The following is a 26,378-nucleotide window of genomic DNA, read 5'->3' as shown; positions in this document are numbered from 1 at the left end:
CTGTCTCTCAGGCTTGGACAGCAGCGTGTGATGGGCTGTGGGCTGTGAGATCCTTGAAAAAACTCTTGACAGATGAAGTTTGAGTGGGTGAAGTGGAAACATGTGTTGTGCTTGTTGTTCAGTTGTATATATTCTATTTTACTTACTCCTCATGTTTGCCTCTTTCATATTTTAAACAATATTTCACCTCCAGTTTTCTCTTCCCCTTTATTGCTTTTTTCTTCAATTCTTTGTGATCGTTTCAGATTGTCCACTTATTTTAACAAATGTATTCATATCTACAGAAGATCAGAATGCCCTAATATGTCTTAATGCCAAATTTGAACACAATATCAGAAGAAATTGATGTTTGATATTGATTTGCTATAGTCCAAATTAAATTAAGTTAAATGTTATTCAGTTGTATGATTAGAATAGCTTGTCTGTCTACTCACATTGGTTCATTTTAGATCAGAACCTCTTACTTTTCTATGCACTAGCTACAAGTGTTCAAGTAAGCAAATGTTTATAAGTGTCTAAAGGCAGTTAATGTATTTGATGCCTCTTTTTAATGTTGAAAGTATACTGAAACCAGAGCTCTGCATTTATAATTTGCCAGTCTTAACTCTACTAGTAGTTGATACTTACTAAAATTCTCCCGTAGGACAAATACTGTAACAGCGAACTGTGAATATATATCTGTTTTCTCAGTTTTAGGCCAGAGGGCAGTGGAATGCTGTAATAAACCCTGTAATCCTCTTGTTATTGGTACCATTTTATATAATCCTCCTCTCCTCTGTTGCTGGGGTTGAAGAAAAAGCTCCTGCGTCATCACATTGCACCCTCCTACCTATATTACATCTAAAAATCCCAGAGTGAGTGGGATTAATGCAACCCTACCATCCAAACCTTTAATAGTGCACAGTTCAAAGCTGGTCAGTTTCTTTGTAATCCCATGTCTCAGGGGCAAAATGTAATGATTTTAATGGTCTTTCACAAAGTGTGACTCACAATTGAGACATATATGCTACCCTGCCTGGCAACTCACACACATCGTCTATGGACCTCTCTCAGCCCATCATAAACCCAGAACTTGACCAACAGGTTACAGGTATGAGATTAATTTCCCCAAAAGCATTTTAAGTGCATTGATGTTGCAATGACACACCACAAAGCAAAAGCGATTAGAAGTAGAAAGAAAAGCTATGGCATGGAGTGATTCTGGGTTTTTTATGATTTTCTTCTTCGAGCTCAGTTTTCATTAGACACAATGTCAATCATTTTACGACTTGTTACGCCCTTTTTGAGCTTAAAAATCTGCTACACATGAATACACATATGAATTTAGGTTAAGGTTTTGTGACTCAGTGCTGTTTGTGGTTTTTGAGTGAAGACCTCAATTTAATTTATTATTAACCTTTTTTGGCAAGAAAATTCAGTACTTTGTCATTGCACTATTATTAGTTTAGATAAGGGTGCAATTAACAGTTTCATTTTTTATTGATTATTTGCCCAGTTCATTATTTTTTATCAGGAAAGAGTGAAACATGATTTGAAATTGCTGTTTTATCTTCATCAGCAGTCCCGAACTTATTTGGTTTACTGTACATTTAAAATGCTCACCTTTGAGAAGGAGTTTTAATCGTTTTTTTTTTTTTTTAAACACTGCTGCAGCATCAGTTTTCTGCCAATAATTTGACCAATTTTGGCCTTAATGCAGGGTGAGTATTATTACATCACATCAGTATTTATTTGCTGAAATCCTAGAATGATATTGGTTCTTGAGGTTAAAGTAAAGTTTTTCCAAGTCAGTGAGCCTATGGTTTATATTAATATACCATATGTCCTGTGACCAGAGTTGGATGGTTGTTCTGCCCTTTCAGTCGCACTCGCACTGATTCTGTCTACTAATGCCTTACTTAATGCCCATGTCGACATCTTGTGTGAGAATCACACACACACACAGTTCATTTCAGTTACTATGAACTTCAAACTCTAAAAAGTAATGAAGTAAATATTGGAAGTGGCCTTAACTGTCTTTTTAGATCTCTAAAATGACAGTTTGTCTTATAAATATTTATAGTCTATAATTCTACCTTATAGGGTTGCTGGAGGAAGAAGTACTGACATGTTTTAGAAGTAGCAATGCCATACTATACACATACTCCATTACTGCATTAAGAATTTCACTTAAGTGGACATATAAAGGTATTAGCATCATCAAGTGTCAAAAGTAAAAATACACTATCTGGCCTAATTGTACATGGTTTATATTGTTGGATCATCATAATACAGATGCATCAAACTGTAGCATATTATTGTTGTTAATATTTACTTTTTACTGTTTAGAAATACCTTTAAACTTCTACATGATCAGCACTGATACTATGGATTTTTTTTTTTTTTTTTTTTTTTTTTTTTTTTTTTTTTAAAAGGCCAAGCAGTTTTGTGTGCTCTGTGTGTGCGTGGTGTCAATTACACCATTTCACCAGAGATCATTTATATGCCACAGGTTTCATCTCTAAATTGTCATGTGGTGTCTCACATTCCTGCCTGTTCTCGGCCAGTCTGCCTGATCCACGATGCCTTGGACTTGATGTGTTGCCATGACAGCGAGCCAAATAGCCACCCGTCTTGTGAAGCATGCAGGCCTCCTCATTCGGGCTTTTTCCAGAAAGTTGTTTTCCTTCTTTCCCTTTTAATGGCTGACAATCTTTCTCTCCTTATCTTCTCTAAGTGGATTTGTGTGGTATTTGTTTGATAGATGAGAGCACTTCTGCGGTGAAGAGGTCTCCTGCAACTCTTTGTATTATGTGATCTATTTTTCTGAGCAACTGATGACATTATGTGTTATTATTAGATTCTGGACTAAATTTAGCATTGATTTTCTTGATATTAACGATATAACAGGTCATAGGCTCAGTAGACAGGAGAGTGGCATTGTATAAAAATCTGACAGAAAAATGTTTGATGCTCTCCCTTGATATTCCACTTAGGCAATTTTTATTTCACAATTTTCTGATTTTCTCCCTCTATCTCACACACACACACACACACACACTCTCTCTTATACACACACACACACAGGAGACAATCTTGGAGTCAGATTGAGAGAGATGGAGTTAGGTCTGGAGTAAGAAGCAAAAGGGGGGAAAATGAGTGAGAACATACGATATCGTAAATGTAATACCAGCCTCCATTTTAGAAGAAATTGCTCATCACTTCTTACTTTCGACTTTGAAATGGTTTCGATGGATAGACAGTGGCGTTTGTTCAATACCCATTTTCTGTAAGACTTCAAGGACACCATGCACTGATTACCACCCCCATCATCAACAGTGTGGTCTATGACAGCAAACTAATAAGTTGCACAGTGCTTTGTTTGCTCAACTACACGACTCATGATGTATGTGCAGATGTCTGATTAGACAGTTCCTAAGTGAAGCTGTGATTTTTTTCTTAATAGACCAAGATCTTTTCTCTGTTCTTTGTTTTTGATGTTCTTGAATAATGATGCACTCATATTTCTTAATGTCAAACTTTGATCGTTTTTATTCTTTCAATGCTACAAAGCTCAGTGTGTATGATGAAAACCCCACGTGTCTCATGATACAATGCGTTGAATCAGCACATGACACGTCTTCCATGGCAATACGACGATGGCTGCCGTGGCATATAAACTATACACTGTAGCTACAACACTGAATAGACATGAGCTTGTACATTAAGAGTGAAAATTTCCTTCTTGTCTCATTTCATCAGAGGCCAGTGACCCCGAATTTTCTTCATACATGGCCCTTACACACAGCGAAATGAGACAGTCCCTGAATGAAAGTCTGTGTATTGTTTTTTGTTTTTGTTTTTGTTTTTTTGTTGTTTTTTTGCAGTTCCATGCAGTCCATTTAATTAATCCACGTGTAAGTGAACACACCTTTTCACTGTGTGTGGCTACAGTCTGTGGAATTTGCATTTTATAATCTTCTTAAAAGCACTTTGGAAGTCTTTGTTGAAGTAGGCATATATGATGGGGTTGAGGAGAGAGTTGGAGTAGCCCAGCCAGTTTATGACTGCGCCCAGCCAGTCGGGCATGTAGCAGTTCTCTGTACAGAAAGGCAGCACCAGTGCGACGATGAAAAACGGCAGCCAGCAAAAGATGAAAGTTCCCATGATGATCCCCAGTGTTTTCACCGTTTTGCGTTCTCTGGCCAGCGCAATCTTTCTCTTCGCTCCGGAGTTCTTTTCATTCATGTTTTCATAGCCCTGTGAGGATTGAGGAGTGTTGGGCAGAGGCAGGTGCGTCTTCGAGTTGCTGATAACTTCTATGATCTCCAGTGACTCGCCCTCCTCTCCATGCTTCACCGCGCCATTTACGCATGGAGAGCTGGGTTTAGACTCGTCGCTACGCTTCCAGCCTTTGACTGCGGCCTCTCCGTTGGTTTTCTTGTGGAAGATTGCAGGAGACACAGTTAGGCACTTGTCTGACACTTTTGCTGTCTCGGATTTCTTGACCGTCTTTCGAATACGAAACCGTGCAGCCCTGAATATTCGCCCGTACAGGACCAACATGAGGATAAGAGGGATGTAAAAAGCCCCAAATGTGGAGTAGATGGTGTAGCCTGGATCCTGACTTATGATGCAGGCGTCGGGGTTCGCCCTGTCTTCGGCGCTTCTCCAACCTAACATAGGCGGAATAGAGATGGAGAAACCGATTAGCCAAGTCACGCTAATCAAGAGCGCAGCTCTCCTTGGTGTCCGTTTATTTACGTAGTCTATGGGATCTGTTATGGCCCAGTACCTGTCCAAGGCAATTGCGCACAGATGCAGAATGGATGATGTGCAACAGAGTACATCCAGTGAGATAAATAAATCACAGATCTCCTGCCCCAATGTCCACTTGTTCAAAACCTGGTAGAGGGCCGCCATGGGCAGAACCAGCACCGACACCATGAGGTCTGTCACGGCCAGGGATCCGATCAGATAGTTCGCCACATTTTGGAGCGATCGCTCCAGGGCGATGGCTGCCACGACGCACGCATTGCCAAATATGGAGCAGAGAATTAGGGCCCCCAGGAGCAGAGACGTGATAATCTGATAACTCAGCTCCAGATCTGGTAGAGACCCAGATCCCGTGCCATTCTCACCCAGGTCCCTGTCGGCAACCACGTCCACCCCGCTGGGGTAACCGCTGGTCGCGTTGCTGTCGTTACTGCTTGTTATAAAATCCATTATGCGACCACACTCAGAGCGCAACTTTCCCAGAGCAGAGGGGGGCACGCAACTGAACAGATAAGCAGGACACAATCAGTCCCTCAGACTGCTACTATAGTGCGTTTTACCGGGGTCCACCGGAGTTACCGAGTTTGTGCCGTCGCTCCCAGGACGCATGACGCACACGTGAGAGTGTCTGTGAGGGGTTTTGTGTGTGTTGTCGTCGTTTAGTGTCGGGTGCGCTCACGGGTACAGCGAATCATCTGAGCCTGGTGACGCCGTGAATTCATTTATACCAGCAGCTTTGGGTACGTCAGACCGCGAGGAGGTCGCCCTGGAGTTTTGTGCCTCTGCTTTCCGTTTTTCGGCACACGGCCAATTAATGGTGATGCAGAGCTCTCACTTCCTTTTGTCTCTCCTTTATTTTAATGTTTCGACTTACCGAGGAGGCTATATTACATTTTGCGAGTTACTTTATGGGGTTGCATCTAATAGAGTAGGTTTCAAGGAGGAATCACGCTTATAAACTAATTTATCACAAAACCAGCAAGACAGAAAAAAAACTAACGGCGGCTACTCGAGGTGGAAACATTAACTGTGCAAATGTTCAAATCTTTTATCACTTTTAAATGAAGTTTCCGTTGGATCAAATTTCATTTGAATAGAAATGCTCTTTATTATTTAATAGAGCTCAAAAAAGAATCTAAGAGTCAAGTAGAGTTTATTGGCGTAATGTGATTTGAATCGGAATGGAAAGAAATAAATGATGTTGAGAGTGTAACGTAGTTTCAGGACCACGGACAGCACCGCCGCAGTCCAGAGAGGCGAGCTGCTGCCCTCTGCTGTCCACAGTGGGTACTACGTCAAATGATGGCCACCATTCTGCAATGATAGCCCCCAGTAGCCTACACTGAGTTAGGCCAAAGTAAAATAATGCAGGAAGGATGAGGAAAGTTTACCCAGATAATTACATTTATTTCATTAGTCTTTATTTAAATGAGTCAGTCCTTTATTATTCAGAGCCTAGAATACCCAGGCTATAATTAAACAATTCAAAAGAAAAGCTGACTTGAATGAATTTTAAAATGAGAACTAGATATTGTGAAATTTGAAAAAGAAGTATCAAACTGGGTGAAATCTAAACTAGAAATGTAGATGATTAAAGGGAAAACAAACATTTGGGTTTTTATTGGTGCACAGTGGGAGAGAGGTTGCTCCTGCCTCTTGGAAAAGATCCAGCCAAATTTCAGTTGACTATGAACTGTACAAATCAAAAGCTATAACCATGGATAGTGATATTCCAACTGCTTGTTTGTATCACAGTAAATTTATTTTCTTTAGCTACTGCTGTTATATTGTAAACTATTATTGTAGAATCAGCCTTTGTCTATATTGCACTGTAGTTGTTCTAATTCCTTAACAAATGGGTAATTAAATACCTAAAGACAATTGACACTGTAATCCAGGGGTCTTTGATTGTTGGAGATCCAAACGTGGTCATCAGTGATGGATGGAGAGACCAAAATACAAGTCAGGCAAGTACATATGATCTACAGATAGCAACAAAATACAGATCACAAGTGTACTGTCAGTAAGAACAATAATAATCTAATTTTGACTACTGAGACACACACGCACAAATACTCAGCAATTAGTGTTCATGGCATTGCTCCAACTATAAGAGACATTAAGGTAGAATCTAAATAGGTGTCTTTCTATATACCTTTTATTAATATTCTAGATAAGCAGGAACCTTTTTAAAAATATAAAAGGCCAAATAGTGATATGTTCACCCTCACAATTTAAAATACTGCATGAAAAAGAAAAAATAAAGCCTGAGCTAAAGTGAGAATGACAGGCTCCATTTTATGTAATTGTGGAATACATGTATAAAGTATATTAAAAATGAAAAATCTGAATATTACTTCTCTGTTACCACTGACAGTCACTGACCTAAGAAAGTTCAGGAGATCAATTAAAATCTTATCTCCTTGGCAAAAAGTGGCCTCCCTGCATTACTGGGAATTCAGCTTCATTGTAAGGTTTTTAGAGGATATCTCATTTACAGTGCATCAAAAAGCACCAAACTACACTTGAGGAGGAAGTTGAGAACTTTATGCAATTTTCATCTGACAGAGTGCAAGTAACAGCCAGATGAAACCCAAACATGATCATCTTCATTCCAATAAAAAGCACAGAGTTGTTTACTAGCCCAATCTACTGTGTGGAAGAATTTCAGGCAAAATCTCATTGTTGTGGTCTCTGGATTTCTAGGTCTCTTAATACATGTATTTTACAACGAGGACACAAAAAGAAAGAAGTGTGGAAAGCAATTACACAGATACATAGCAGCATGTGATACAGTGGATGTGTTGTAAAATAACTTTCCATATGTATTCTCTCTCCCTATAAAAATGTAAGCATTCATGTACATGCAACAAAACATTATTATGCTGATGATACACATTTATATATGTGTCTACACTTGCTCACAGAGGCACTGCAGTCTATGTTTATTGACATTCCTTTCTCACTCAACTCAAGCTGGTATAAAAATGCAGACAAAACTGAGTTTCAGATTAAAGAAAAAAGTTTCAGACACTATTGACACATCCGTGTTTTTGGCTTGATGATTTCTTTTATTACAAACAACATGTTAAAAAACCTGTAAAGAAATTAAGTTAGGCTTTTATTTTGGACAAGTCTTGTTTTTCTACAAAAACCAGGAAAAGGCTAGTTGCACTAGTCAATAAAGGAAAGGTCTGAAGAATTGTGCTTGTATAGTAGCTACATGCATAGACAAAATCACTCACTCTGGGCTTTGCTTATCAACCTGAGAGAAAAAAGCTGACACTAGTGGGTAGTAGGTGGGGGAAAAAGATGGCTCTGGCTTTTTCACCTTTTTTTCAGTGGTTGCATGGCAGTGTGTTTTCTATAGGTCACACAGAACAACAGTGAGGCCATGAATAGTGCACCTATTATAATGGGGCTCAACAATGGGACTTTGCCAACAGTATGGAATGTCCCAGGGGGTAACAGGGACAGGAAAGGCCAGGCCACAGGACTGAACTGCACACCTCTTCTGCACTGGAACAGTCCCTCTAACTCTTAAAAAAGAGCTTAAATCTATACACCCAAAAGACGTGGTGGGCAAAAGGAAGACTGTGGAAAGGATGACAGGAAAAAAAACAGGATAATTGATAAGTTGCTTCAAATGGATGCTGTTTTGGAAGAAGGTCCTCAAAAGCTACATCATGAGCTTCCATGTAGGGGCTTCTGGTGTAAATGGGTCAAGCAGAGTTAGAGATTGTGGAACTCAGGACACTGGTCAAGAAAATAACAGTGAGATTTATACCACTTGTTTAAAGGAAGCAAGACCTGAGCTGGGAAGTGAAAGGTCTGCTGAAGAGGAAAGGACAAGCAGTGTGGAGCAGCTGTTGAGACCAGCCCTGCCAGGGAGGAAAGTGTATAAAAAGAGCTGCAAAGAGGACAACAGAGGAAGGTGGAGGGAGAAAAACCAAGATAAGGATGACAACAGACAAAATATTGAAGATGTGGGAGGTAGGGAAGGAGGAAAACAAAGGCATAAAAGGTCTGCAAGAACTGAGACACATGGAGATGTTCAACACGAGAGACAAGTAACAGGAAGCAGTGAAAGTTTGTCTAGCAGTAATTCTGACATCCAATGTAACCACTTTTTGGAGGCTGGAGAAGGACTGGACAATTTGTGGAGAGGACGTGAATATCCTAGACCTCACAACATTGACTGCTTCTGCACTAGCATGACCAATTTAAATGCTGAATCTCCTTGGCTAGCCATGACATCCATGTCATCTGTTTTACCTCAACTGCCCATCCAAACCAGATCCACAACTCTGTCACCTCACAGACTTTCATGCAGTGCAGTGATGGGAGACTCAATCCAGTTCCCATTTAGTCCATCCAGAGAGCCAGATCCATTCTGGGTGAAGGTCAGAAGTAGGGCAGCAACTGAACAATCCTTGCAAAGCCATTATACTCAGAAACACATCACATCTCTCACTAGCTCAGAGCTAGGAGAAGAGGAGGAGAATGAGGAGGAAGGAGACCAGGTTGTGGGAGATGGTAAGGTCAGAGGCAGTGGTGTGATGGAGGTGATGAGTCAAACGATGATTCCAGGAGTGGCGCGACCTTGTGTCCTCACTGAGGAGAAAAGGATGAGTAAAAGAGAGAAGAACCGGATTAAGAGTCTGAGGAGAAGACATCGGAGAAGGGAGAGGTGGAAACAAAGTCAGCTTCAGGAGAGCAGACAGGTGGATGACAACTAACTGGGTTTAACTTTATTCACATGGGCTTGGGATTGGAAGTTTATGGGTAAACTAGCGATTAGGGTTAGGATGGAGGTGTTGTTTAGGTTTAGGGGTAGACGTCAGGGTCTTTTATTTTGATAACATTTTGATTTTTAGGGAATAAGTAGATACAGCAAACTCAAAAGCAGGGGTCTCCAACCCTGATCCTTGAGCGCTACTGTTCCGTTTGTTTTCCAGATATCCCTGCCCTACACACTGCTGATTACCTGGATCAGTTGTGTTCAGCCAATCAGAAGGGATACTTGGAAAACCTGCAGGGCAGTAGCACTCAAGGACCAGGGTTGGAGACCCCTGCTAAAAAGTATCTCAAGTGATTTGCCTCAAATCATGCAACTGATAATCTTAAAGACCGATTTACATTTTAAGTGGGAAAATTAATGCAAAAAAATTAAAAGTTGTATTTGCCTGTATGTGTGGTAGAATTCAAAAATCAGACTTAAGTACTGCTGCAATTTCCCTTTATTTATTTATGGCACTTTATCTCACAGTGTGAGTTGCTACAGTGGATGTGTATTTGTCTGTGTCTGTATGTGTTCATTTCAACCAGACTCTGACTCTCAACACCCCTATCAGCACAAGACACATCTCAATAGCCATTGTCTGTGTGGTTGAAAGTGGGGTTACATCTGAATTAGCTGCCTGATGAGGCTTAGGCAGTGTGCTCTTCAAAACCAACCAGACAAAAGAGCAGATTGTGCTTTGATTGGCTCATGCAGATCTGTAGTTATTTGTGGGGATTCATATTATTCTGACTGCTGCATTACAGACTGCTGAATAGAATTAGTTGCTTTGAAACTCAGAATATCATTTCCTAATTTTATTCCCACCTGCTGATCATATTGTTTGTAGTACAGCTTTTCCTCTCTTTCTTGAAGTTTGTGTGTTAATGTTCAACCACAATGTAGATTTATCATACATTTTCCGTGGGACAGAATAGATGCCATCATGAGGGTGATACTAGAAGTGTCTTTAAATTTTATCCCACTTACGACAATTAATCACAAGTGTAAAACGAAGGGTCAAGAGTTAAATATGAAAAAACTCAGGTTTCTTATTTTAATTTTGTTTCCTATGTAACTGCACCATACTCCATAGATCTATGTGGTTAGTGAGGCTTTTCTTTTATAATAAAATGCTAGCATGCTTTAATTGTGCTGGTATCCATATATTTGAACTTTGGAAAAAGCCAGAGTAGCTGGTTCCCCCAGCTGCCTGGCTTTATGCTGTGCTAGGCTAATAAGCTCCTAGTCCCAGCCCCATATTATACAGTATGTGAAAGTAGTATTGGTCTTCAAATATACTGTAACTCTCAGACAAAATGTAAATAAGCATATTTGTCCAATTAATTATACTTGTGAAAATGTATTAATCAGAGCAAATTCAGTGAGAGTCCTTTGGCCATTTATCACTAACAGGATTTATTGAGCATATGGATCTTTTCTCAGCTGTATCCAACTTTGCACTTGCACAGTTACACATATTTTAACTTGGAAACAGCTCAGTTGACATTAACATTTGCTCTATTAGCTGCTGAGCAATACTTCAAAATTTGAGAGTTCTACTGGCAGATCGATAGTAGGCTTATTATTCATCTGTATCCTCTACTCAGAAAGGCAGGTGCAGCTTTTGTATATTTTTCATAAATTCTTTTACAGTATAATTTTTTTATTAATCCACTCTCTTTTTACTACTTCAATTTACCTTGTCTTTGTGGTTTGTAGGATAGTAAGTTTTAACTCCTCTGCTAGAAATATATATAATTGCTTTCGAGCACCATGTGATACACTGTGCAGTAGGACAGAGGTCAGAATGCATGTTTCCCTACAGAAAGTGTTTATATCTGGAGTGATGGAGAGGCAATTAGTGTTGGATTATATGTTTTTTTCTAATTGTTGTTGTACAGAAGCTGAAATAGAGTTTTAGTTGCTACTCCAAGTTCCACAGCTACTGTAACCAAGACAAAGCTGCAATGTTACAGTGCATATTGCCAGGTGAGAGCCTCAGGGCCCATGGATATTTGGGAGCTGCACACTCTGTGTTCTCTTATCTGTGTTAATGACACACCTTGGAAAGCAGGGCTAGTGCCACAGGGAAGTCCCTGGAGCTCCCCCTGGGTGAGAAAGTAGTAATTACCCTAGAAGCGTCCCCAGACTTGTTCCAGACTAGAGCGTGAGACACCAATCCCCAGTGATCTGCCAACACAGGTCTATAGATGAGGTGGGGGACCTGAAGGGCCCCAGATAGTGTTCTGAGAATATATCCTCTCATATGAATTATAATTTTGGAATTTGGAAAGGGTGAGCTGAGTGTGGATTTAACTGCAGAGGCACTTGGGAGGAAGCAGGGATGTGAGCAGTGGGTGTGTCAGATGTATAGTTCTGCATGAAATAAAAGGATACAAACTAAATTAAAAATAACAAAAGCCTGGCTATCTTCAGTGTAAACAAAGTATTTCTTCTTCTTTACTGAAATGCCTGACTCATACTGTACCTTGTGGACAATGAATTCTGAATGAAATACTGAATTCTGCCACATATTTACATGTTTTCTGTGAATGGAGTTTAAATTAAGGCCAACTTCAGGGTCAATTTACTAATTTCAACAAACAGCGCTTATGTTTTACAGTATGTCTAGTAAAAATATAGTTAAGTAGGTAGGTAGACGTTTTATTCTGTGGGACTCACACCTGACACCCTTGTGCCCTCACACATATTATTATGCTGTACAGGTCAGTGTCAAAAGCATTTGCACTCATCAAATATGGTGCATTAAAGAATCTCAAGAGGACTGAAAAAAATACACCTTATATGTTTCCTGCCAGCTGCTCATATGACCTCTTTTGGTGATAATATATACTTAAAACCTTGTATGTGAGGGGTCAGATCTCTGGATTGCTTTCCATCATTCTGTCAATTAACGCAAAGCCAGGTTCATTTTTTAGTCTCTCTCTCTCTGAGAAACTCACTCCATGGAGACATAACTCTGCAGAAATGAGGTTGCCACCATAATTTAGATGAACACATATGTGTTTTGATATATACACATTGCTTTATAGTTTAAAAATGTCTTTTCTTCATTTGCCTTTCCTCCACCCCCAGAGGTCAACAGGGAACCCATCCAGCAGCAACAGCAGCAGCAGTGAGGATGAAGAGTGTGTGAGCGCCAGGGACAGAGAAGGTTATATCTGCGCTGTGTGTTTGGACGTGTACTTCAGCCCTTACATGTGTCACCCCTGCAACCACATCTTCTGTGAACCCTGTCTGAGGACCCTGGCTAAGAACAGCCCCAGTAGCACCCCTTGCCCCCTCTGCAGAACAATCATCACACATGTCTTCTTCCAGAAGGGTAATCTAATTGGCATAAAGCACTGTGCAGTACACATGATCTGAAATACGTATGATGTGATCAGATAGATAGATACATACATACACAAATACATAAAAAACAGTTTAAAATTGCCTGCAAAATGTATATTCTTAAAATCATAATTTCTTAATTAATACCAAGGCAAAAAATTGGTTGTCAAGATACGGAATTACACACACATTTGCAGCTACATGTGTATTCTTTTGTTTGTTTGCTGCTGAACAGATGACATCAGATGAGATGCAGTGTGTTCAGAGGGCCCAGCTGCAGATGTCCCATGGGTCACAGAATAGACCTTTAGTTTAGCTTTGGCCAGATGAGTCACCTAGACCGAGAAGACAAACCCAAACACACTCTGAACACTTTTATTTGATGCTTTCTGGTAGAAATAAGAAATAATATTTCATTTGGAACCACTATACATGGAACCACTTGATCACTGCACACATATTACATATAATGTCGTCTGATTTGGACTAATCTGTGAATAATTAATGAAGTTCTGTGATTCATGTTGGCCTACTTTTAGATGTCTGTAGGAGAAAGTGAGCAGCAGGGACACTGCTGTAACCATAAAAGGCAGTGGCCATGGTTATGAGGACTTCAGACACGCTGAGGGCTCTTGTTAGTGATTAGATGACAAGGATTGTAGATTCAATTCTTGTGTTGATTACCAAAGCCAAGGTCACACAGAAGCAGAACAAGGTAAAAATAAGGGAGTCTGGTGATGCTGCATGTGCTGCTGTTTTTTCAAGAAGCAGTGAAGGTGTGAACAAGATGTTCAGTTACTACAATCATTTTTTCTCTCTCTTTCTTGCTTACAGAACTGAGCCAAACAGCAAGGACGTTCTTCCCAAAGGAATACCTTTTGCGGAAACAGAATTTTCAGAAAGCAAGTTGTGCAAAATGGCCTCTCCCGAGCTGCAGGAAACTTTTCCATATCTTTGGAGGCAAGTGGAGACAGTAGTATGGCACATTTGCAACTTCAGCTGCTTTATTCTGTTCAGCACATCAAAGTTTTAGTGGAATAGTAAACAAAATGCATCAACTGTGTAGCATACAAAATACAAATTTAAGCAGCTGCCTTGTCTACACACACACATGCATTGGAAACACTGTTCTACCTTTCCATACATTGGTATCTTAACCATGTACATCACATATACTGTACCTTTAGTACAGTAGTATGTTAATCAGCTTCAAAGGAGACACTAACACAACAAAACAGAGAGAAAGTTAGTTCTGCAGGTGTGGATTGAAATGTTTTTTGACATTTTGCTGTCTTACTTAAAAAAGAAAGCAAATTATCAACCAAATACAATTTAAAATCAAAAACACAATATGAAATTTGATTTATTCATAAAAGCTTTCAGTTGTTTTTGTAAATGTTATCTACCTACATTCAGATTTATATGTGTATGGCATGTAAATATGATGGAGATACAAAATTATTTTAATCTGTGTTCATCGCCTAAAACATTCAAAATTTAAGGTTTTTACTTGAAAAAACATCTGAACCCACACACGACCCTGACCTCCTCAATAGTTAGCACGCCATTTTGATACCTAAGTAGTATTTTGGAAGCTTTGGGGCAGTGTCGGTTGATTGAAAACCATCAGATGTTTCATTTGTCATCCACCTCAGGCTTCCAGAGGCAGTCCGGTCCCATTCCCAGGCACCAGCTCCCCCATAGAGAAGGCTACCATATGGATGCTATGGACTTTGAGGATAACCCTCATCGTAGGCGCTTTGACATGGATATGGTCATAATTTACATTTACTCAGTCAACTGGATTATTGGCTTCTTCATATTCTGCTTTCTTTGCTACCTCTTCTTCCCTTCTTTTTGACAGTCGAGGCAATAATGCCAGTGTGATGTAGAAACACACTGAAGGATGAAGTTAAATAAATTAAAGAAGAAGCAGGGGACAGGCATGTCCTCTGTATGTATTCAAGGAATGTGAGAAAAAAAGTGAAGTAGGGTTTAATGAGAGGACAAGGGATTTATTGAGGGCATTAGTTTTTAATCTTTACTGAAAAGCCAGAAGAGAAGCATCAGGCAGGAAAGCAGGGGGAGAGATCAGCAACATCAGCAACAAATCCATGACCAACTGGTCTACTCCTAATTTGTTGTGACATATTAATGACTAGACTTTATAGAAAAAAATGGATTGAACATTGGTTAGTACAGCTGCATAATCTTATTTTGGGATGAATAAAGTGAGGATTTAACAGATAAACAATATTCCTAAATTTAAAGTTCAAATAGCAATAAATACTTAACACTTGAATATTATAGTGGACAGTGGAACCAATTTGAATCATATTTGTCATTGGGACTCACTAGAATGTGCTGTTCTGTGGTTATTAGACAATTTTAAAAGGTTTCACAGGGTTTGTTTGTAGTTGTTTCTAATTTTAACCACAATAAAGCAAACAAGAAACAACAGGAGTGACAACTTTATTTGTGGATTCTCACATTAATGCATCGTCAGTAAACCTAATTAAATGAAAGGTTTGGTCTTTGGCATGACAGGAGACCACATCCTTGCTACTATTTTTTAACTGGGGCTTGAGCTGTATTATACAAAAGGACTTTTTGCAGTGAGAAGGACTGTTGTGTTTTGTTTGTGTTTGGGCATCCCTAGACGAAATAGATTGTTTGTTTAGTTGCCACAGTTTTATAGGGAAAATTAAATTTACACAGATTATAGATACAGGCAATTAGGCTTTAAAATGCATTTGTTAGTTGTGACCTTTCACATTAGTATTCCAAATAGTATTTGTACTTTTCCAAAAGACTTCATTTTTGTTTTTCCATTGCATCCATGTGAAGTATGGCGTGGGCATTGAATCGCTGTGTTCATTAGGTGAAATGGATTGCTGTGATGTGAGTTGCACAGCAAGCAAAGTCTGGGCCTTGGGAGAATGAAAAATGACCTCCTAAACAAAAAGCGTTACCTTTGTGGTTTGGGGGTACCCAGAAATAATACAGGAACTAAAGTAATCCCACAAATGACATATTTGGACTTCCTCTGTCCTCCTGAATTGAGACTAAAACAATTTTGGGCTTTGTGTGATGAGAGGTGCGAAGCTGAAGGTTTGGGAAAGTCATGAAGAAGGACTCTCATTTGGCAATGCACAAAGGCAGTAGCATTTAAAACTGATTTACTCTTGGTCAATACACGTTGCTATGACGAAGAAGAGATTACCACCAAAAAAAGAGGTAAAATGACACTGTTTGTTTCTCATCTTCCTGTGCCACTCTGTGCAGTCTGTGTCTACGTGTGTTAATATGACTGAATGCAGTTAGTGAGCACTTTCACTGAAATGGACTCCTAATTTATTCAGAATAGCTGCCACATACTTTGCTCTTTGTGGTTATGAAAAGCAAAGAAAGGCAAAAAGTTGGCACTGAAAGCCACCAGCAGAGTCAGGCACATTTACATTATCAGGACAATAAGAAGGTGGACGCCCCTGTGGCCCATTTCTTTGTGTGCATGAAAGCAGTTTCATTCAGCCAGACCTTTTTACAATGTATGTTTTTGTCATGTATCTTCCCTGACATTTAGAATATAATATACCCTTCACATGCACAATTACCCATAGTAAGGATAATGTGAAAATGTAAAACTGTCAAGCTGTCAGTCCTATTGAATTTACTGTAAAAGATTGTAAAATACCACAGTGAACGCCAATGTTTTATAATGTTTTATAATTTTTGTTTTACTTCTGACTTTATTCTCAAAATAGGCTACTGACTTTTAAAATCAAAGTATGTTTTACTGGCCCCAATCCTCTTCTCTTCTTCTGATTAATACTGTTTATCCCTTAAATTTCACATGGTACTACACTAAGAATATTATTTTAATATTGCTGTTGTTGTAAATAGAAACAAATATAGTAAAACTCATTTACGTTATATAAACACTAGCCTGTGAATATGTCTGTTGTCAGTGGGGTCAGTTTAAACTGTGGTATTCAATAGAAAAGTTGAAATTGGCTGGAGAAGTGAATCCACTTTATTGTAGGCCTATATCTCTCCTGGTAGGAGGCAGAGTGACCTGTAGCGTGAAGTTCACATGTTTAGAGGCTCATATAGACTAGATCTGAGGGCGGGGGTCTGTCTTCATGGGCCCTATTAGTATTCCCGTCCTTTGGGTGCGCAGTGTTGCAGCCACAGAGCCACGTCAGGCTTGTAGCACCTGCTCCTTTTCTCCTGCCTCTCCAAGGTTAGACAGGCCTGCTAGCTGCAGAAACGCACACTGGAAGTGGAATTGAGGAATTAAGTTTTGGTTTTGGGGACGGTCACATTTTCTCCAGCACAGAGGCTCAAAGCGTTGGCTCTTGTCAGCGGAGACGTCCGCAGCCTTTTATTTGCTCTCTAAACGGAGGTTGAGCGCCTGAGAAAAGATCGTTATCGTCCTTTTATTGCTGCTTAATGGAAACGCGCAATTATAAAAAATGGTTGCATTTGGAGAATAACCGTGAATGCGATCGTTTCCTTCCGATATCGGTGCGTCAGAGAAGACACCTCAGCTAGCTGGACTCCGGGGTTGGGTGTGAAGTCTTCACTGTGCACCGTGAGCTGCTGGAGTGAAGGTGACTTGCGCCCCGTCGCAGTCAAGGCAATGCGGAGAGGAGTCGCAGGCGCTCATCCGGTTCTTTTCCTGCGCCCTGAGGCTCGTCTGGGAAAATATTTACTTCCTCTCACACTGTAGGGAAGGAACGTGAGTGACACACCGAGCAATAATCAGAATAAGCGAGTAGTTGGCGAAGGTGAATTGAGCATAAACGGGGAGAAAAGGGTGAACAGTGAGGCAGGAAGAGAGAAAGTGGTGGAGTTTGAGGGGAGAATAAGATAAAACAGTTCTCTAGTAAGGCTGTTTTATTAGTGTGTTTGTATGCATGAGTTCTGCATCGAATGGGCGCAAAAACCGCCCCAGATCCACCGGGAACATCTTCCAGATCGGCAAGCCTCCTTACCGAGACCCACAGAGGAGGGAGAGCACCGAAAGTACCCGCAAAGCCCAGCGCGCCGTGGCCGACTGCAGAATGGTAGGTTTGCGACACGTCAGGGACTGCATGGTGCCTCTGATATGGACTGCTGTTATTATCCCAAGCTTTCTTTGTTCTAGATCGACTATCCCGTGCACGCAGGATGCACAGGCGACAGCTGTTAATAGCTGCATAAAGAACCCTGTAAGCCGGTCTGGGAACCTAAAAATAGCTCTGTGCATTTGCATTACTTTGTCGGCTGTGAAGCCAAACAGAATCTCAGCGTGCACATCGACTGTGTGATTGGCGTTTGGAGTGTGTGAAGCTGCTGGTGCTTTGTGCTGCTTTCAGGAAGATTATTTACGGAGGTGTTGCTGATCATGGCACAGATGTCCCGTGTTTTGACAGATATGTTGGATAGATCCTGCTTCACGCTTCCACACAGGCTACCAGCGCACGTCATGGAGACTTGCTGTTCATACACAGGATGAGCGAAATATTTGCTCCAGTCCCAGGCTCTGAGGCTGTGCAAACAGCCAAACTTAGCATAATAGGAGGAAAATCAATGCATTCATCGTGTACTCTGACTATGCGGACTATTTTAACGCTTCACTTTTTTTTGCTTCATTACGTTTCTTTTAGAAATGAATTGGTTTGTGACCGCATATGTGCAGATTTGCAGTTTTTGATATAGTAATTTTCTTGAAGTATATGTGAGAGAAACCTTTAAAGAGAAGAGCAGTGCTCCTGGCTGACACCTTTTGATTTTTTTTTTTTTTTTTTAAGTCAACGTGCATCCTAAAGGCTTTTCTGCTGCAGTGGCCAGAGCAGAAAGTTGGCTGTTATATTTCACTGCTGCTCATTTACAGCTCATTTAATGTTGTGTGATTCTGTAACGCAGATCGTTCAAGAGTTCAATACACTTGTGGCTCTGTACCGTGAGCTGGTCATCTCCATTGGTGAAATCACCGTCGACTGCCCCTCTCTGCGGGCCGAGATGCTGAAGACCCGAACTAAAGGCTGCGAAATGGCGCGAGCGGCACATCACAGTCTGTCCTTGATATCAGGGTGAGTTGGCACAGACACTGTCCATGGTGCTGAACATGACGGCCTCGCAAACAGCTATCAATGATCTGAACGCAGCAAACTGTGCGCGCTGCAACACCAGAGAGCCTCAAAGTAGCGATTGTTTTTTTGTTTTGTTTTGTTTTGTTTTGTTTTTTTAAACCTCATCTCTAATTCGCATAAAACCTGTTTCTCTAAACTGTATTCAACCCATCTCAGTGTCAGCTCCATTACTGTGGAGGTTAAAATGGGGCAATAGTTTAGAAAAACAAAACATGAGATCAGCTTTTAAAAACTGTGACATGTCTAATTGCTGGGACAGTTTTACCAGGAAGCAATCACAACAACATACTGTAACTGGCCACTTCTCATTAACTGGGCCTAAAACGTTAATGCATAAAGTGGAACGGAAGTGAAATGTTTCCCAGGACGAATATCCGAGATAATAATATCAATAATGTGGGGGCAGTGACTTTTACATTGTCGCTTTTAATGTATTGTGAGAGTGGCTCTCTGTGTGTATTTTGTGGCTTCAGTCTCTGTTATGATCATTTAACATTTGACTAGCATGCTTTTCCACAGTACATGTTATCGCTTTGTGGAGTGCTGAATGTTTATATTAATTCACATCTGTGGTTTCTTCTTTGCAAACAAAAAGAAAAGATCACTGTGATGTGATTCCTGTTTTCATGCAAATATACATTTCTGGTGATATATTTACAATGGAAGCTTTGGGTTAAAGATAAGGTTAAAGAAAGCAGCTTTAATAGAAGCCTCACATGTCTGTTCAGTCGGCTCGCTCCCTCCAGTGAGCACACCTCCTCCACATTGGTGCCAGTGGAAGAAGGGCAAAGTGAGGCTTGGGATTTGAAGGTCCTCAGTGAGGCTGAGGTGCCAGCTGACTTGGCACCTTCAAACTTACTTAAATAACAATCGGACAGACTGAGGCCAGTGCTGAGAGATTTGGTGGTTGTCTGCAGTGCTAGCTGTTTGCCAAAGCCCAACCACTACCGACACAATAACAGCACCAGTTTTACTCCAGCTATAGCCCATATTCCTCCTCACAACTACAGTTTATTGGAGAGCCGTGGAAACACTCAATTAATATTTTTTATAAGGATGAGTTAAAAATGTGTTCTGCTCTACTCTAGAACATATTTCCAGCCTCAATAATTAATCCAATTGCTATATCCTACAGTGATTTAGGAATGCATATCATTACATGGATGACAAAGTATGAAAGCTTTGAACCACATATATCTGACAGAATCATAGAGTTAAACATTAAACATGTCTACTGAATGTTTCCTGTCACAGGAAGGATGAATCATGTAACACCCAATGAACAGGGGCGCCTCAGTTGCTTTTTATAACAAGGCTTTACTAGCATCTTATTTCAGTCTTTGGAAAAACAATGCAGTTTACATTGCCAACCCTTTTTTCCACTGCGCTATTCTTTTTTGATATATGTCTTGTAATTATACTAGACTATCTATAGGTACAGTTATTGCTCTCTCACCAAGAACATTATAGTCCTGGTCTTGATTTCCCTATTGCTACTAATGATGATAGAGACAGTGCAGAAACATTTCAGAAAACTCTTAAGTTCCCACAGAAAACACCATCAGCATCACTGTTATAATCACCACCAGGGCAAACTCTAAACCTCCTTTTCTAAAGGCTCTGCAGGACATCTCAGCGTCTTTCTGCACTACTAAGGGCACAGAGCCTGAATTAGACAGCACAGCTCATTTCCCTTTAATCAAATAAAGCCAGTGTATCTGAATAGTTTAAGTGATGCAGGGCCTCTCCGATGTGCTAGAGGAAAGCTGATAAGCAGTATAGCATTGATGACAGCTGTGCTTTAGCAACAGTACTGTAGAAGGCAGCACTGTGACAGAAAGCAGGATGGGAATGAGAAGCTTGCTGCTGGAGGAGGGGAATGCGACAGCAAGAATTGTGTGAGAAATATTTGTACCAGGTGCAAGTTTCACGCCTTTCATCGTTGTCACTTTCCCATGTGATAGCACACCCACTGAATATCACCTGCTGTAGTAGTCTCACCTCATACGCTAGATTTATATGGTTGTGAAGCTACTGCTGTGCTCTTAATTACTTAATGTTAACGCAAACTCCACAGCTTATCTGTCATCTGAAAGCTTTCATTTAGCAAACTTTGGTAAACTTTTTATATAATTGGAACCACTTCTGATTTTAATTGCTGCCAAGGATTAGGAGTTATTCAGATTATGGTATTCTTCATATACTCAAATCACAATAATCTTTCTAGAGAAGACAATCAAATAATTCATGTATATTGACACTATGTGGTCTAATATACTGTATAGTATCTTCTTCTCTTCCTTTCGGCTGCTCCCTTCAGGGGTCACCACAGCGAATCATCTGCCTCCATTTAACCCTATCCTCTGTATCCTCCTCACCCACACCAACTATCCTCATGTCCTCCTTTACTACATCCAAGAACCTCCTCTTTGGTCTTCGTCTAGGCCTCCTTCCTGGCAGCTCTAACCTCAACATCCTTTTACCAATGTATTCACTGTCCCTCCTCTGAACATGTCCAAACCATCTCAATCTGGCTTCCCTGGCTTTTTCTCCAAAACATCTACCATGAGCTGTCCCTCTGATGTCCTCATTCCTGATCCTATCCATCCTCGTCACTCCCAGAGAGAACCTCAACATCTTCAGCTCTGCTACCTCCAGCTCTGCCTCCTGTCTTTTTCTCAGTGCCACTGTCTCTAAACCAGACAACATTGCTGGTCTCACCACTGTCTTGTCCACCTTTCCTTTCATTCTTGCTGACACTCTTTTGTCACACATCACACCTGACACTTTCCTCCACCCGTTCCAACCTGCTTGCACACGTCTCTTCACTTCTTTTCCACACTCTCCGTTGTCCTGGACTGTTGACTCTAGGTATTTAAAATCCTCCACCTTCTTCACCTCTACTCCCTGTAACCTCACCGTTCTTCTTGAGTCCCTCTCATTTACATACATGTACTCTGTTTTACTTACCTTCATTCCTCTCCTTTCCAGAGCAAAGCTCCATCTCTCTAGATTTTCCTCCACCTGCTCCCTGCTCTCACTACAGATGACAATGTCATCTGCAAACATCATGGTCCACGGAGATTCCTGTCTAACCTCAGCCTGTCCATCACCACAGCAAACAAGAAGGGGCTCAAAGCTGATCCTTGGTGCAGTCCCACCTCCACCTTGAACTCCTCTGTCACCCCTACAGCACACCTCACCACTGTCTTACACCTCTCATACATGTCCTGCACCACTCGAACATACTTCTCTGCCACTCCAGACTTCCTCATACAAAACCACAGCTCCTCTCTCGGCACCCTGTCATAGGCTTTTTCCAAATCTACAAAGACACAGTGCAGCTCCTTCTGGCCTTCTCTGTACTTCTCCATCAGCATTCTCAAAGCAAATATTGTATCTGTGGTTCTCTTTGTTGGCATGAAACCATACTGCTGCTCACAAATGCTCACTTCTGACCTCAGCCTAGCCTCCACTACTCTTTCCCATAACTTCATTGTGTGACTCATCAGCTTTATTCCTCTGTAGTTTCCACAACTCTGCACGTCTCCCTTGTTCTTAAAGGTGGGCACCAGTACACTTCTCCTCCATTCCTCAGGCATCCTCTCACTTTCCAAGATCTTGTTAAGTAGCTCAGTCAAAAACTCTACTGCCACCTCTCCTAAACACTTCCATACCTCCACAGGTATGTTGTCAGGACCAACTGCCTTTCCACTCTTCATCCTCTTCAACACCTTCCTCACTTCATCCTTACTGATCTTTGCTACCTCCTGCTCCCCAATAGTCACCTCTTCTACTTTGTGCTCTCTGACATTTTCCTCATTCATCAACTCTTCAAAGTATTCCTTCCATCTTTCCATCACACTTGTGGTACCTGTCAACACATTTCCATCCCTGTCCTTGATCACCCTAACCTGCTGCACATCCTTCCTATCTCTGTCTCTCTGCCTCACCAACCTATACAAATCCACCTCTCCCTCCTGAGTGTCCAACCTTTTGCCTTTTGCCACCTCTACCTTCACTTTACGCTGCATCTCCCTGTACTCCTATCTGTTCTCTTCTGTCCTCTCAGTGTCCCACTTCTTCTTAGCTAACCTTTTCCTCTTAACACACTCCTGAACTTCCTCAATCCACCACCAAGTCTCCTTATCTGCTTTCCTCTTTCCAGATGACACACCAAGTACCCTCCTACCTGTCTCCCTGTTCACTTTAGCTGTAGCTGTCCAGTCATCTGGAAGAACCTCCTGACCTCCCAGAGCCTGTTTCAGCTCCTCCCTGAAAGCCACACAACACTCTTCCTTTTCAACTTCCACCACTTGGTCCTCTGCTCTGCCCTTGTCCTCTTCATCTTCCTCACCACCAGAGTCATCCTACATACCACCATACTATATGCTGTCTGGCTACATTCTCCCCAGCCACTACTTCGCAGACACTGATCTCTTTCAGGTTGAAACGTCTGCACAAGATGTAATCAACTTGTGTGCTCCTGCCTCCACTCTTATATGTCACCCTATGCTCCAACCTTTTCTGGAAAAATGTGTTCACTACAGCCATTTTCATCCTTTTTGCGAAGTCTACCACCATCTGTCCTTCTGCATTCCTGTCCTGCATACCAAACTCACCCATCACTTCCTCGTCACCTCTGTTTCCCTCACCAACATGTCCGTTGAAGTCTGCCCCAATCACCACTCTCTCACCACTAGGGATACCCTGAATCATCTCATCCATCCCCCTCCAGAATTTCTCCTTCTCTTCTAACTGACATCCTACCTGTGGGACGTAACCACTGACAACATTCAACATCACACCTTCAACTTCCAGCTTCAGACTCATCACCCTATCTGACACTATTCTTCACCTCCAGAACATTCCTGGCAAAATGCTCCTTCAGGATAACTCCTACTCCATTCCTCTTTCCATCCACACCATGATAAAACAGCTTGAACTCTGCTCCTAATCTATAGACCTTGCTACCTTTCCACCTGGTCTCCTGAACACACAAGATATCCACCTTTCTTCTCTCCATCATATCAGCCAACTCTCTGGTTTTTCCTGACAAAGTCCCTACATTCAAAGTCCCTAGTCTAAGTCCTACACTCCTGCCCTTCCTCTTCTCTCCTTGCCTACGAACACGCCTTCCTCCTCTCCTTCTTTGACCAACAGTAGTCCAATTTCCACTGGCACCCTGTAAGTCAACAGCACCAGTGGCGGTCATTGTTAACCCGGGCCACGACCGATCTAGTATGGAAGTCATATTTGTGAATTGCATATTTGATTTGGCTTAGATTTTACGTCAGATACCCTTCCTGACACAACCCTCTGCATTTACGCGGACTTAGGACCGGCACATGAAGACACTGGATTGTGCCCCCCTGTGGTTGCATTAATATATACTGTACAGTATACTTAAGTTTATTGATTTTGAATCCTTTTAATGATGTGTCAACTACTGTTAAGGTGTATACAGAGGTATGATGAGACTATCTATGAAGTTTCCCCTTCTGCTATACTTTAAATTTGTGTGTCCAGTAGCCTCACTGTGCCCCCACTATGTGGCATTTCAGGCCAGAGGACGGTGAGATCCACCCTGAGATCTGTAGGCTCTTCATCCAGCTGCAGTGTTGCCTGGAGATGTACATCACTGAGATGCTCAAATCTGTCTGCTTGTTGGGCTCCCTGCAGCTCCACAGGAAAGGTGAATACATGAAGCTTCTAAATAACTAGCTTCACTAATACTTTGTGCCTCTTTTTTATTGTAATTAGTTTAAAAGAAAACTGCCAAAAGGAACACGATAATCACAACATTTGAGCAGATTCCAAAATATAGTATATGCTCAGATATAATTCTTCTTTGACAGCTTTCTATCATTTTGTAATTCAGATTATTATAATTGATCATTACTATCATCCCTATAGTCAGCAGCTTGATCAACAAGCCTGAAAATATGTGAACAAATATGAACCAGTACCTTTTGAATGAAGTGTACAGTGATCATGTGATCTCATGGGTAATTTAAGATGAGCCTTTTGTATTTGTTTTTCTGTGCATGTAATGGTGACACATGTTGCAGGCTATAATTGCTCTCTGTGTGCTTTAGGTAAAGATTCCTGTGGCCCTCCTGGGGTTGACAGTAAGACAGAGGAGAGCTCAGACATCCCTATCCTGGAGGACACTTCTTCCTCTCCCATTGACTGTCCTCACCTCTGCTGGTTGGTGGCCACTGACATAGAAAACATAGAAAAGTAGGTTGACAAAAGATATGTTGTGGTGCTTGTTGTGTCCTTCTCTGTGTGTTTATGTTGTAAATGTTTGTATATGTACTCATCTTTACAAAGAAACATAATGCAAAGTAAGCAACTATTTTGTTTCATTTTTTTGTCACATTACAGTGACATGTTGCGGGACTGAAAAGGTCACAGCTGCACTGACATGTTCCTCTGGATTATACTATTTACATTGTTCTCTAAAAGCACATTAATACTTTAAATGTATCACTTTCAAAGTTCCTTCTTTTGGTCTTGTCATTAATAGTTAGAAATTGTTTATTTATACCTAGATTTGTCAAAGTTGCTTTGCAACCTTTACACGACAGACTAGACAGAGGGGTAATGTAGTGTTTATGATTATTATTTGATAATTGGTTGGTTTAATTGTTAATTTAATAAACCTACATAACCAAATATTTAAATTTAATAACTTCTACTTAGTGTTTATTATATGAGGAGCTGAAATTATAAATTTTACTATAAAAAGTACAAAATATTTTAAAATGGAATTTTAGATGGCAAGACAAATACTATTTGTTGTGAATTTCGTGGCAGTAAAATGAGTGAATGTGTGTCTGAAAATATAGTGTACTACATGAGACACTCTACATAAAATACCTTATTCATGATATTGTAGGGACATGAGAGAGATGAAGAACCTTCTCAGTAAACTCAGGGAGACTATGCCATTACCACTGAAGAACCAAGGTAAGCTAGAAACCAAACACATTCTTTACCTTCGCCCTCTTACACACACATACCCACACACACCTCAGTCCTGCTGCACAATGACACTTTCAGAAATCTAAAAAAACGAGCGACAATGTCTGACTTGGCAGTGTTGTCTATGTGCTCTTGTGCCCAGATGACAGCAGTTTGCTGAACCTGACTCCCTACCCGCTGGTCCGACAGAGGAAGAGGCGGTTCTTTGGACTCTGTTGCCTGGTAACCAGCTAAGGGCCCCACCTTTTGTGGGTAGGAGGCGGCAGAATACACCATTACCCACTGTCCTTCACCACTTGTGTCTCCCACCAATCTATTACTGCCATTTTCAAATAAATTGTCTCTTTCTCTTTTTTTTA

At 40.9% G+C, this 26,378-nt stretch overlaps 3 protein-coding genes across 3 annotated transcripts in view; 2 read left to right on the top strand and 1 right to left on the bottom strand.

The window, feature by feature from the left end:
• Positions 1-8,589, top strand: part of ipo11 (importin 11) — a 139,581-nt gene extending 130,992 nt beyond the window's left edge. The window contains exon 32 of the transcript XR_003296483.1: positions 8,556-8,589. The gene's annotated coding sequence lies outside the window, so the exon portion shown is untranslated. The remainder of the gene's footprint in view (positions 1-8,555) is intronic.
• Positions 3,928-5,205, bottom strand: htr1aa (5-hydroxytryptamine (serotonin) receptor 1A a). Its single transcript, XM_026321113.1, has one exon. It carries the CDS (start codon positions 5,203-5,205, stop codon positions 3,928-3,930), a length of 1,278 nt encoding a protein of 425 aa, XP_026176898.1.
• A 9,222-nt stretch (positions 8,590-17,811) lies between the features above and the next one.
• Positions 17,812-26,292, top strand: rgs7bpa (regulator of G protein signaling 7 binding protein a). The gene is made up of 6 exons (XM_026322122.1): positions 17,812-17,961; positions 18,803-18,969; positions 24,594-24,724; positions 25,128-25,272; positions 25,934-26,004; positions 26,162-26,292. The coding sequence occupies exons 1-6, from the start codon at positions 17,812-17,814 to the stop codon at positions 26,251-26,253; spliced, it is 756 nt and encodes a 251-aa protein (XP_026177907.1). The 3' UTR covers positions 26,254-26,292.
• The last annotated feature ends 86 nt before the right edge of the window (positions 26,293-26,378 follow it).

This window comes from Mastacembelus armatus, chromosome 9 (assembly GCF_900324485.2).
Source record: "Mastacembelus armatus chromosome 9, fMasArm1.2, whole genome shotgun sequence".
Classification (NCBI taxonomy): Eukaryota; Metazoa; Chordata; class Actinopteri; order Synbranchiformes; family Mastacembelidae; genus Mastacembelus; species Mastacembelus armatus.
The sequence above is the reverse complement of the archived record's forward strand: the minus strand, read 5'-3'. Positions and strand labels throughout refer to the sequence as shown.

Bases quoted from the DNA above. Each gene is read 5' to 3' on its own strand.
- htr1aa (XM_026321113.1), bottom strand. From the start codon at position 5,205: ATGGATTTTATAACAAGCAGTAACGACAGCAACGCGACCAGCGGTTAC.
- rgs7bpa (XM_026322122.1), top strand. From the start codon at position 17,812: ATGAGTTCTGCATCGAATGGGCGCAAAAACCGCCCCAGATCCACCGGG. The intron at 25,273-25,933 runs GTAGGTTGACAA...ATGATATTGTAG, and splicing joins GACATAGAAAACATAGAAAA to GGACATGAGAGAGATGAAGA. The intron at 26,005-26,161 runs GTAAGCTAGAAA...TCTTGTGCCCAG, and splicing joins ATTACCACTGAAGAACCAAG to ATGACAGCAGTTTGCTGAAC.